The 13166-nt window shown below is 46.0% G+C and overlaps 1 protein-coding gene across 1 annotated transcript in view; it reads right to left on the reverse strand.

Moving 5' to 3' along the window:
- CCDC36 (coiled-coil domain containing 36) overlaps nucleotides 1-13166 on the reverse strand; it is a 52798-nt gene that overhangs the window by 10419 nt on the left and 29213 nt on the right. Inside the window, exons 3-5 of the mRNA XM_025375403.1 lie at nucleotides 9603-9766; nucleotides 4850-4898; nucleotides 4569-4656 (exon numbers count right to left, since the gene is read on the reverse strand). Of these exons, the coding sequence (XP_025231188.1) occupies nucleotides 4569-4656; nucleotides 4850-4898; nucleotides 9603-9766 (301 nt within the window). The remainder of the gene's footprint in view (nucleotides 1-4568; nucleotides 4657-4849; nucleotides 4899-9602; nucleotides 9767-13166) is intronic.

Genomic DNA, 13166 nt, shown 5'->3' on the forward strand with positions numbered 1-13166 from the left:
AAAAAAAAAAAAAAAAAAAAAAAAAAAAAAAAAGTTGTCCATGTTTTCTTCTAGTTCTTTTTATAATTTAGTCACCAGACTTAACATATGAGGTAAAGTAGTATACAAGAGGCTTTGGTAATTCACTTTATTACTCTGGTCCTTAGTGTCCTCAGTTGAAGAACAGGAAGAGTTAGATTAGATGGTCACAGTGACCCTTCTGGCTGGGCAGGCTGACTGGGAAAATATTTAATGACCTCATCTGTGAAGGCACCAATTACATAACAATGCAAGACAGCACTTTCACACAGTATCTTTACTTCCCTATTCCCTGATGAGCGCAGTGAGACTGAAAGCTTGCAGAATGCACTGAGGTGGAGTTCAATGCTCTAGGATAGCTGGACTGGACCTGGCCATATGCTATAGGATTTGTCTGGTTCCTCTCTCAATGATTTTCTACTCCTCATCATTTCCTACCAAGAAAGAGAATTATTCTGCATAGGCTACTTGTGCCCGTTTTCAAGAATGACCTGTCCTTCTAATTGATATGATGCTACTGTGTTTGTTACTGAGTCTTTTTTTTTTTTCTTTTTCTTTTTTGAGACAGAGTTTCGTTCTTGTTGCCCAGGCTGGAGTGCCTGCCTCCCGGGTTCAAGTGATTCTCCTACCTCCCAAGTAGCTGGGATTATAGGCCTGCACCACCACGCCTGGCTAATTTTGTATTTTTTTTTTAGTAGAGATGTGTTTTCACCATGTTGGTCAGGCTGATCTCAAACTCCTGACCTCAAGTGACCCACTCTCCTCGGCCTCCCAAAGTGCTGGGATTACAGGCATGAGTCACTGCGCCTGGGCTTTTCTTGTTTGTTTGTTTGAGAGAGAGTCTGGTTCTATCGCCTAGGCTGGAGTGCAGTGGCGTGAACTTGGCTCACTGCAACCTCCCTCTCCTGGGTTCACCTCATTCTCCTGCCTCAGCCTCTCGAGTAGCTGGGACTACAGGGGCTCACCACCATGCCCGGCTAATTTTTTGTATTTTTAGTAGAGACGGGATTTCACCGTGTTGGCCAAGATGGTCTTGATCTCCTGACCTCATGATCTGCCCACCTCGGCCTCCCAAAGTGCTGGAATTACAGGCGTGAGCCACCATGCCCGGCCTTTTTTTTTTTTTTTTTTTTTTTTTTTTCCAGATGGAGTCTCACTCTAGCATCCAGGCTGGAGTGCAGTGGCGCCATCTCGGCTCACTACAACCTCCACCTCCCGGGTTCAAGCAATTCTCCTGTCTCAGCCTCCCAAGTAGCTGGAATTACAGGTGCCAGCCATCATGCATGGCTAATTTATGTATTTTTAGTAGAGACGGGTTTTCACCATGTTGGACAGACTGGTCTCGAACTCTTCACCTCGAGTGATTCACCTGCCTTGGCCTCCCAAAGTGCTGGGATTACAGACATGAACCACCACATCCACCCTTGAGTCTTTCTTTTTTCTTTTTTTTTCATTTTATTTATTTAGTTTTAGTTTTAGTGTTTAGAGACAGGGTCTCGCTCTAGCTTCCAGGCTGGAGTGCAGTGGCACCATCTTGGCTCACTGCAGCTTTGACCTCCCAGGCTCAAGCTATCCTCCCACCTCCCCCTCCCTAGTACCTGGGACTATAGGCATATGCCCAGCCCTGCTGGTTTTGTTTATTTTTTGTAGATACGAAGTCTCCCTATGTTTCCCAGGCTGGTCTCAAACTCCTGGACTCAAGCAAATATACCCACCTTGGCCTCCCAAAGTGCTGGAATTAGGCTGGGCGTGGTGGCTCACACCTATAATTCCAGCACTTTGGGAGGCCGAAGTGGGCTGATCACCTGAGGTCAAGAGTTCAAGGCCAGCATGGCCAACATGGTGAAACCTTGTCTCTACTAAAAATACAAAAAAAAAAAAATAGCCAGGTGTGGTGGTGTGCACCTGCATGAGACTCGTGCAGGAAAGACTCGTGTAGGAGACTCCCTTGAACCAGGAGGAAGAGGTTGCAGTGAACTGAAATCATGCTACTGCACTCCAGCGTGGGTGACAGAGCAAGACTCCATCTCAGAAAAACTAAAACAAAAACACAAAGTGCTGGGATTATAGGCGGGAGCCACCACACAGGGCCTCTCTTCTGAGTCTTACCCTTTGAAAATTAAGGAACCAGCCAGGCACGGGTAGCTCACGCTTATAATCCCAGCACTTTGGGAGGCCGGGCGGGGAGGGGTGGATCACCTGAGGTTAGGAGTTCGAGACCAGCCTGGCCAACATGGTGAAACCCCACCTCTATTAAAAATACAAAAATTAGCCAGGCATGGTGGCAGGCGCCTGTAATCCCAGCTACTCGGGAGGCTGAGGCAGGAGAATCTCTTGAACCCGGGAGGCGGAGGTTGCAGTGAGCCGAGATTGTGCCATCGCACTCCAGCCTGGGGGACAGGAGCGAGAGTTCGTTCATCTCAAAAAAAAAAAAAGAAAAGAAAAGAAAAAGAAAATTAAGGAACCACTGCAGCAAAGGATCAGGATCCCTTTGCCTACTCTAAGCCAGATCCAGTTTTAGTTCTGTCTCTGCCTTGATCTTGTGTTGGGCCACAGGCATTTCCTTTCCCTTTTCTGGGATTTAAATGCCATACTTTTGCTGCAATCCTCGTTTTCTGTACTTCATCCAGTTTTATTATTATTATTTGATATGGGGAGTTTCACTCTGTTGCTCAGGCTGGAGTACAGTGGCACGATCTCAGCTCACTTCCACCTCTGCCTCCCGGGTTCAAGCGATTCTCCTGCTTCAATCTCTCAAGTAACTGCAATTACAGGTGTCTGCCACCACGCCCAGCTAATTTTTTTTTATATTTTTAATAGAGACAGGGTTTCGCCATTTTGGCCAGGCTGGTCTCGAACTCCTGACCTCAGGTGATCCTCCTGCCTTGGCATCCCAAAGTGCTGGGATTATAGGCATGAGCCACCGCGCCTGGCCCACCCAGTTTTAAATGTAAAACAAAAACAGAGTACTTTCCTTGGGTACTTATAAATGAGTTACTCTATCATGTTATACAAAGGAAGCATCCCTGATTTGCTTCTGCTCTCTGTCTTGCTACTTCTTGTGGGGATAACAGTCTTAAGGCTTCCAGAATAAGTTTCTTTGTTGTTTTTTTTTTTTTTTTTTTTGACAGAGTCTCGCTCTGTCGTCGAGGCTGGAGTAAAATGGCACCATCTCGGCTCACTGCCACCTCCGCCTCCCGGGTTCAAGCAATCCTTCTGCCTCAGCCTCCCGAGTAGCTGGGACTACAGGCCCTGCCACCACATCCGGCTAATTTTTGTATTTTTAGTAGAGATGGAGTTTCACCATATTGGCCAGGCCAGACTTGAACTCCTGACCTTGTGAGCTGCCCGCCTTGGCCTCCCAAAGTGCTAGGATTACAGGTGTGAGCCACTGTGCCCGGCCCCAGAACAAGTTTCTAAACAGATGCATAGTTGCCCTGTGTGTGGGATGCCCAGGTTGAAATCCAGCAGACAGTACAGTGCTTCTATGCAGACAGTTGCGGATTAATTTTTAGGCCACATGAAGACATTAATTTTCGTAAATTATGAGCAGTCCACCCCATGGCATTTGATTTCAACTTGTTTATAAAATAAACGCACAGACAAATGCAAACAAGTGCAGATGCACAGTCATCAGCTCATCATTTTGCTAGGAAACAGGTGGTTCTAGAGAGGTATTCACCTAAGGAGAACTGTATATTCGCTGTCTTCTCTTTATAGGGCAAGGGCCATGTTTTCCTCTAAATGTAAACCACTAATTGGTGGAGCATAGGATTTTATAAACCACAAACTATAAGTAAAATTGAGAATGGGGCCGGGCGTGGTGGCTCACGCCTGTAATCCCACCACTTTGGGAAGCTGAGGCAGGCAGATCACGAGGTCAGGAGATGGAGACCATCTTGGCTAACACAGTGAAACCCCATCTCTACTAAAAAATTTTAAAAATTAGCTGGGCATGGTGGCGGGCGCCTGTAGTCCCAGCTACTCGGGAGGCTGAGGCAGGAGAATGGCGTGAACCCAGGAGGAGGAGCTTGCAGTGAGCCGAGATTGCGCCACTGCACTCCAGCCTGGGCTCCGTCTCAAAAAAAAAAAAGAGAATGATGCTGTGATTCACAATACAGCTCTCACTGAAACCAAGGCAGCAAGAAGAGCAGTAGGTACTACAGTATTTCTGACTCCTTAGGGGGCAGTCAGTGTCTATAGACAGCACAGGCAGCAACTCCTTTGGGACTCAAGGATGTTGCTGACTCACTTCAGGCAGTGAGATGAGAAACCCAGCAGAGCTACCTGCCCTGAGGCAGCATGGTTACCAGGTGGGGGATTAGCGCTTCACAAAAGGCATCATGGGACCAGAACATTGTCACATAGAGGTGGGCCCCGCTACCCGGCTTAGTGTGCTCCACATCTCTTCAGGACGAACCCTATGTACCCATCCTCTCATCTGAAACCCTGTGAGGAACCTCACCACTGGAAACCAGGCTAGGGTCAGAAAGTTCATGTTCATCATTTACCAGTGCCCTCTGCTGATACCTCAAACTTGAGGCACTCACATGTCTTGGCCACAGTCTCCAAAGAATCCAAAATAGATTGGCTTCTTGAACTGAGATGTTCCTCAGACTTTTCCACAGACGTCTGCAACTAAGAAACCCAAAATTATGAAATAATTCACAGGCTGTTGCCTTATTTTACTATCTTAGAGAATTGTCATTTCATGATAAATAGGGGTAGTTAAAATATTGCTATTCTACATTAACTAAAGTCAATACAATATAAATATTAAACTTCTTAAAATATAAGATGTTCTAACTCCTTGAAAAGTAGCTGTACTTACCCTGTGAATGCTTTCTCTAACATTAGAAACAAAGTTGTATAGAGTCTCACTAGAATAGGAGGGAAAAAAGAAAACAAATCTTTGTGAAATATTGAAGTGATAAGTAACATAAATGATTCCACAAACATGGCAGATCTCTACCTAGCATAGCATCAAAACATTGCTTGATTAGATTTGAAGACTTGACCCTGAGAAACCTTAGTATCCAGCAGGGAAATAAAAAAAGAGAGTCTCAGCACCTTGGGAGGCCAAGGCGGGTGGATAACGAGGTCAGGAGTTCAAGACCAGCTTGACCAAGATAGTGAAACCCCGTCTCCACTAAAAATAGAAAAATTAGCCAGGCGTGGTGGCAAGCACCTGTAATTCCAGCTACTCGGGAGGCTAAGACAGGAGAATTGCTTGAACCTGGGAGGCGGAGGTTGCAGTGAGCCAAGATCATGCCACTGCACTCCAGCCTGAGAGAGAGGGAGCGAGACTCCACCTCAAAATAAAATAAAATAATAAAATAAAATAGTAAAGTAAAAAGAGGGCCGGGGGCAGTGACTCACGGCTGTAATCCCAGCGCTTTGGGAGGCCGAGGCAGGTGGATCACGAGGTCAGGAGATCGAGACCATCCTGGCTAACACAGTGAAACCCCGTCTCTACTAAAAAATACCAAAAAAAATTAGCCAGGAGTGATGGCGGGTGCTTGTAGTCCCAGTTACTTAGGAGGCTGAGGCAGGAGAATGGCGTGAATCTGGGAGGCGGAGCTTGCAGTGAGCCGAGATCATGCCACTGCACTTCAGCCTGGGTGACAGAGCGAGACTCCATCTCAAAAAAAAAAAAAAAAGGAACACAGACTTCCTATGACCACTGCTAAGGCAAATCACATTTTTCTTTTTAAAGTCCATATTCATATACATATTTATATGTAAATATTAATATGAAAATATTAATTTCTAATGAAAAAGAAGCTATCACAGTTATTCCTCAACTATACATCCTACTCCTTCTTTTTTTTTGAGACTGGGTCTCGCTCTGTTGCCCAGGCTGGAGTGCAGTGGTGCCATCTCAGCTCACTGCAAGCTCCGCCTCCTGGGTTCATGCCATTCTCCTGCCTCAGCCTCCCGAGTAGCTGGGACTACAGGCGCCCGCCACCATGCCTGGCTAATTTTTTGAATTTTTAGTAGAGACGGGGTTTCACTGTATTAGTAAGGATGATCTCGATCTCTTGACCTTGTGATCTGCCAGCCTCGGCCTCCCACAGTGCTGGGATTACAGCCGTGAGCCACCACACCTGGCCACATCCAACTCTTAAAAAAAGACTCGCACAGGGGCCGGGTATGGTGGCTCACACCTGTAATCCCATCACTTTGGGAGGCCAAGGCCGTTGGATCACCTGAGGTCAGGAGTTTGAGACCAGCCTGGCCAACATGCTGAAACCCCATCTGTACTAAAAATAAAAATATATTAGCCGGGCATGGTGCCATGCACCTGTGGTCCCACCTACTTGGGAGGCTGAGGCACGAGAATCGCTTGAACCCAGGTGGTGGAAGTTGCAGTGAGCCAAGATCGTATCACTATACTCCAACCTGGGCAACAGAGTGAGATTCCATCTCAATAAACAAAACAAAACAAAAACCAAAGAATTCATACATTGTATGATGAAAACTCACGGACATGAACAGAAGATCAACAGACACTGGGGCCCAGTTGAGGTGAAGGGTGGAGGAAGGAGAGGATCAGAAAAAAAATAGCTATTGAGTACTATGCTTAGTACCTGGGTGATGAAATAATCTGTACAACAAACCTCTGTGACAAGAGTTTACCTATGTAACAAACCTGCATATATACCCCTGAACCTAAAAGTTTAAAAAAATTCAAAAAAATTTTTTGAATGTAAAATTTAAAAGATTTCATGCATTCTATTCTTTTTTGTTGTTGTTTTGTTTTTTTGTTTGTTTGTTTGAGATGTAGTTTCACTCTTGTTGCCCAGGCTGTAGTACAATGGTGCAATCTAGGCTCCCTGCAACCTCTGCCTCCTGGGTTCAAGTGATTCTCCTGTCTCAGCCTCCCGAGCAGCTGGGATTATAGGCACCCGCCACTGTGCCTGGCCGCATTCTATTCTAGACTCTAAAATAAATAAAGTTGTCCAACTTCCTAATCCTGATGATTTGAAAAGAAAAATCAGGGGGCAGATGTTTAGGAAAAATAAGTGTAACCTTACTTGAATATTACATTTCTCTTACAAATCCTCTAGTTTTTATTTTTCAGAGAGAAAAAAATTGTGGTAGACTATATGCAAATCTACCACACTACCACTATGTGGTAGACTATATGCAAATCACACTGACAAGAAGGCAATTAAGAATAACTAGAAGGCCAGGTATGGTGGCTCATGCCTGTAATCCCAGCACTTTGGGAGGTCGAGGTGGGAGGATTGCTTGAGCCCAGGAGTTCAAGACCAGCCTGGACAACATAGTGAGACACCATCTCTGGAAAAAAAAATTAGGTGGGCACGGTAGTGTGTGCCTCTGATCGAAGCTACTTGGGAAGCTAAGGTGGGAAGACTGTGGTGGCTCATGCTTGTACTCCCAGCACTTTGGGAGACCGAGGTGGGCAGATCACCTAAGGTCAGGAGTTTGTGACCAGCCTGGCCAACATGACGAACCCAGTCTCTACTGAAATACAAAAATGAGTTGGGCATGGCAGCATGTGCTTGTGATCCCAGCTACTCAGGAGGCTGTGGCAGGAGAATCACTTGAACCCAGAAGGCGGATGTTTCAATGAGCCAAGATTGTGCCAATGCACTCCAGCCTGGACAACAAGATTGAAACTCCATCTCAGAAAAAAATAATAATAAAATAAATAATAATAATAATAATAATAATAATGGCCAGGCGTGGTGGCTCATGCCCATAATTCCAGCATTTTGGGAGGCTGAGGTGGGTGGATCACCTGAGGTGAGGAGTTTGTGACTAGCCTGGCCAACATGGTGAAACTCTGTCTCTACTAAAAATACAAAAATTAGCCGGGCGTGGTAGCGGGTGTCTGTAATCCCAGCCACTTGGGTGGCTGAGGCAGGAGAATCGCTTGAACCCAGGAGGCGGAGGTTGCAGTGTGCTGAGACTGCACCATTGCACTCTAGCCTGGGCAACAAGAGCAAAATACCATCTCACACACAAAAAAATGATAGTAATACAGACGAACTTCAAAGGGAAGAGTGCTATGAAATGGTTAATTTATGTGTCAATTTGACTTGGCTAAGAGATGCCCAGATAGTTGGTATGTTTGTGAGAGTCCTTCTGTAAGAGATTAGCATTTAGGCTGGGCACAGTGGCTCAGCCTATAATCCCAGTACTTTGGGAGGCTGACATGGGAGGATCTCTTGAGGTCAAGAGTTCAAGACCAGCCTGGATAACAGAGTGAGACCCTGTCTCTACAAAAAATAAAAAATTAGCCAGGCATGGTGGCACATGCCTATGGTCCCATGTACTAGGAAGGCTGAGGTGGGAGGATCACTTGAGCTCAAGAGGTTGAGGCTGCAGTGAGCCATGATCTTGCCACTGCACTCCAGTGTGGGTGACAAGAGTGAGACCCTGTCCCAAAATACTAAAAAAAAATACCCAAAAATTGGTAGACTGAGTAAAGAAGATTGCCCTCACCTGTTTGGGTGGGCATCATTCAATCTTGCGAAGGTCCAAATAGAACAAAAAGGCAAAAGAAGTGCAAATTCACTCTTCTTCATCTGGAACATCCAACTTCTCCTGCCCTTGGACATCAGAGCTCCTGGTTCTCAGGGCTTTGGAGTCAGACTAAATTGCACCATTCTCTTTCCTGGTTCTCTAGCTTACAGATGGCAGACTATGGGACTTCTTAGCCCCCATAATCTCATGAACAAATTTTTACAATAAATCAATCTATAGGCTGGGCGTGGTGGCTCACACCTGTAATCCCAGCACTTTGGGAGGCTGAGGCAGGCAGGTCACGAGGTCAAGAGTTCGAGACCATCCTGGCCAGCATGGTCAAACTCCCTCTCTACTAAAAATACAAAAATTACTCGGGCGTGGTGGCAGGCGCCTGTAGTTCCAGCTACTCAGGAGGCTGAGGCAGGAGAATCGCTTGAACCTGGGAGGTAGAGGTTGCAGTGAGCCAAGATTGTGCCACTGCACTCCAGCCAGGTGACAGAGCAAGACTCTGTCTTAAAAAAAAAAAAACACGGCCGGGCGCGGTGGCTCACGCCTGTAATCCCAGCACTTTGGGAGGCCGAGACGGGCGGATCATGAGGTCAGGAGATCGAGACCATCCTGGCTAACACGGTGAAACCCCGTCTCTACTAAAAAATACAAAAAACTAGCCAGGCGAGGTGGCGGGCGCCTATATAGTCCCAGCTACTCGGGAGGCTGAGGCAGGAGAATGGCGTGAACCTGAGAGGCGGAGCTTGCAGTGAGCTGAGATCCGGCCACTGCACTCCAGCCTGGGTGACAGAGCGAGACTCCGTCTCAAAAAAAAAAAAAAAAAAAACACACAAAAAAAATCAATCTGTATTTCTCTCTCTTCTTCTTTCTCTCCCTCTTTCTCGGTGTGTCTGTGTCTGTGTCTGTGTGTGTCTGCGTGTGCATGTGTGTGTGTGTAAGTCCTATGTTTTGGTTTCTCTGGAGAACTCTATTGTTGTGCTATTATGCTAAAATTGAATTATTTAATTACTGACACTCTATGTCTTGTTTTACTCAGAAAAGATGAGTTGTCTCATCCATTTGAAAGGTTTACATACCTGTCATATTTGTCTTTTGCCCTTTTCTTTTTCTCCTCAAACTGTTCCAAGAGGCCTTTTGATTTTCCAACTGACAAAGAAGGAGGAAATAAACCTCCATCTTTTATATCTCCTCCAAACAGCTGGGGCTTTGTCTGGTACTTTGTGAAAATGCTAGGTTCATCCTGTTAAATGAAAAAATATATAGCATTTGACACACAAAAATATTTATAGCATTCACTATTTTCTGTACAATGCAGAGTCACATTTAAGTGCAAACCATATTGCTATAACGTAATATAGCAAGTAGTATTTCCATTTTATTTTTGTATATACCAGAAAATTATATTTAAAATAAAGCAACTGATTTTATTAATATAGATTTTGCCTTACCAGCCCAGAGAGATTTTAAATGTCAACTAAAATAGCTTAGAATCAACTGCATAAATTTACAGGCAAGAACAGAGAACCATTTATGCTATTGCTGAGATGATGTGCTGAAGTTTTCAGAATCATAATTTTAACTCAAATTGCTGTTGCTCAGCCGCTAGTGAACTAAACTCATATTGGTAAGTTTGATGTGGACTGGACAGTGGGCATGCTGACACATGGTGAGCCACTTTCTGCATTCTTAGGCAAAACTCTGAAACATTCAGGGAGGTCATTTATTCCTTCATATCACTAGATACCAATTTTTGTACTGAAAAACTTATTTCAGAGCATACTTTACTAACTTAAAGCACCGACTGGCTGGGCACGGTGGCTCACGCCTGTACTCCCAACACTTTGGGAGGCCGAGGTGGACGGATTGGATCACAAGGTCAGGAGTTCGAGACCAGCCTGACCAATATGGTGAAACCCCGTCGCTACTAAAAATACAAAAATTGGTCAGGTGTGGTGGCTCATTCCTGTAATCCCAGCACCTTGAGAGGCCGAAGCAGGTGGATCACCTGAGGGCAGGAGTTTGAGACCAGCCTGCTCAACATGGCAAAACCCTGTCTCAAGTAAAAATACAAAAAATTAGCCAGGCATGTTGGCAGGCGCCTGTAATCCCAACTACTCAGGAGGCTGAGGCAGGAGAATCACTTAAACACAGAAGGAGGAGGTTGCAGTAAGCCGAGATTGTGCCACTGCATTCCAGCCTGGGCGACAAGAGCAAAACTCCATCTCAAAAAACAAAAACAAAAACAAAAATTAGCCGGGCATGGTGGCGCACGCCTGTAATCACAGCTACTCGGGAGTCTGAGGCAGGAGAATCGCTTGAACCCGGGAGGAGGAGGTTGCAGTGAGCCGAGATCATACCACTGCCCTCCAGCCCGGGTGACAGGGACTCTGTCTCAAAAAAAAAAAAAAAAAAAAAGCACCAACTTAATCTTATTTGTTAAGTCCTAATTTGATGCACGTAAGTCTGTACATAAAACTTGAGCCCAGGCTGGGCACAGTGGCTCATGCCTGTAATCCCAGCACTTTGGGAGGCCAAGGCAGGCAGATCACCTGAGGTTGGGAATTCAAGACCAGCCTGACCAACATGGAGAACCCCGGCTCTACTAAAAATATGGTATTAGCCAGGCACAGTGGTGCTTGCCTGTAATCCCAGCTACTCAGGAGACTGAGGCAGGAGAATTGCTTGAACCTGGAAGGCAAAGGTTGCGGTGAGCTGAGATTGTACCATTGCACTCCAGTCTGGGCAACAAGAGCAAAACTCCGTCTCAAAAAAAAAAAAACCTTGGAGCCCAGGAGTTCAAGACCAGCCTGGGCAACATGGCTAAACCCCATGCCTACAAAAAATATAAAAATTAGCAGGTACGGCTGGGCACAGTGGCTCACGCCTGTAATCCCGGCACTTTGGGAGGCTGAGGTGGGTGGGTCATGAAGTCAGGAGATCGAGACCATCCTGGCTGACATGGTGAAACCCCGTCTCTACTAAAAATACAAGAATTAGCTGGGCATGGTGGCACACGCCTATAGTCCCATCTACTCAGGAGGCTGACGCAGGAGAATCTCTTGAACCCAGGAGGCAGAGGTTGCAGTGATCTGGGATCGTGCCCCTGCACTCCAGCTTGGCGACAGTGAGATTCCCTCTCAAAAAAAAAAAAAAAAAAAAAATTAGCCAGGTGTGGCCGGGCACAGTGGCTCACACCTGTAATCCCAGCACTTTGGGAGGCTAATGCAGGTGAATCACTTGAGGTCAGGAGTCTAAGACCAGCCTAGCCAAGAAAGTGAAACCTTGTCTCTACTAAAAATACAAAAATTAGCCGGGCATGGGGGCAGGCACCTGTAATCCCAGCCACTCAGGAGGCTGAGGCATGATAAGTGCTTGAACCCAGGAGGCAGAGGTTGCAGTGAGCTGAAATTGCACTGAAGCAGGAGATGTAAAGAGAAAAACAAGTTTTCTCTTGGTGAGCTGACTCACTCCAAGACCTGGCAATAGGAAGCAGAGCTCTGACGGGACTTTGATAACACTATCTGCAAAACCAGAGCCCTCAAGGAACGTGCTCCAGAGCCCCCTCTCCTCTCATTCCCAGGCAAGGGTGGGAAAGCAGGTTTTTCTCTTTTCCTAACTTCCCCCTCCCCTTTGATAATCCTTCCTTAGTGATACTCAAGGTTACTTCACAGAGTTTTACAATTCCTGTTTCTCTTCTGTGCAACACAACAAGGTCACAAGACGAGCTTGAGTAAGATATGTACCAGATGCAAAGCCTGCTTTAGTTTGATAAGTTCCTGTTTTCTTTCCAATGCAGCTGCAAGGTCATGAGCTATGCTAGGGTGACGAAACCCATCACTGTTTGATTAACTGCCTTTGTTCTGCTTCTGTATGCCCACTTGCCTGCACTATAAACTTCATGCCACCAAATACCCACCACGCCATTCAAACTGGCCAATCCCCTTTCAGAAGTGTGTATAAAAGTCAAGCCCTGTTTTGTTCAGGTCTCAGCCTTTTGGATGCGAATCCGCTGAGCCAGTGCACACCTTAATAAAATCCTCCTGTTTCACCCATTTGGTCTCTCTGGTCCTCTGATTCCTGCCACAGCACCACTGCACTACAGCCTGGGCGACAAAGTGAGACTCTGTCTCAAAAACAAAACAAAACAAAACAAACCTACATTTAGTTATAGGTGTCTCCAGAATAAAAAATGTTTTTGACTCACAAAAAAGACAGGTTGATCTCAAAACATCAGGCTGGGTATGGTGGCTCACACCTGTAATCCCAGCACTTTGGGCAGCCTAGGTGAGCAGATCATCTAAGGTCAGGAGCTCAAGATCAGCCTGCCAACATGGCAAAACCCCATCTCTACTAAAAACACAAAAATCAGCCTCCCCAGTAGCTGGGATTATAGGTGTGTGCCACCACACACCTATTTTTGTGTGTGGTGGCACACACCTATAATCCCAGCTACTGGGGAGGCTGAGGCAGGAGAATTGCTTGAACCTGGGAGGCAAAGGTTGCAGTGAGCCGAGATCATGCCACTGGACCTCGGCCCAGGTGCCACAGCAAGACTCTGTCTCAAAAGAAAGAAAGACAGAAAGACAGACAGAAAAAGGAAAGAAAAAAAGAGACAGAGAGAGAGAGAAAGAAAGGAAGGG

This window comes from Theropithecus gelada, chromosome 2 (genome assembly GCF_003255815.1).
Source record: "Theropithecus gelada isolate Dixy chromosome 2, Tgel_1.0, whole genome shotgun sequence".
Taxonomy (NCBI): Eukaryota; Metazoa; Chordata; class Mammalia; order Primates; family Cercopithecidae; genus Theropithecus; species Theropithecus gelada.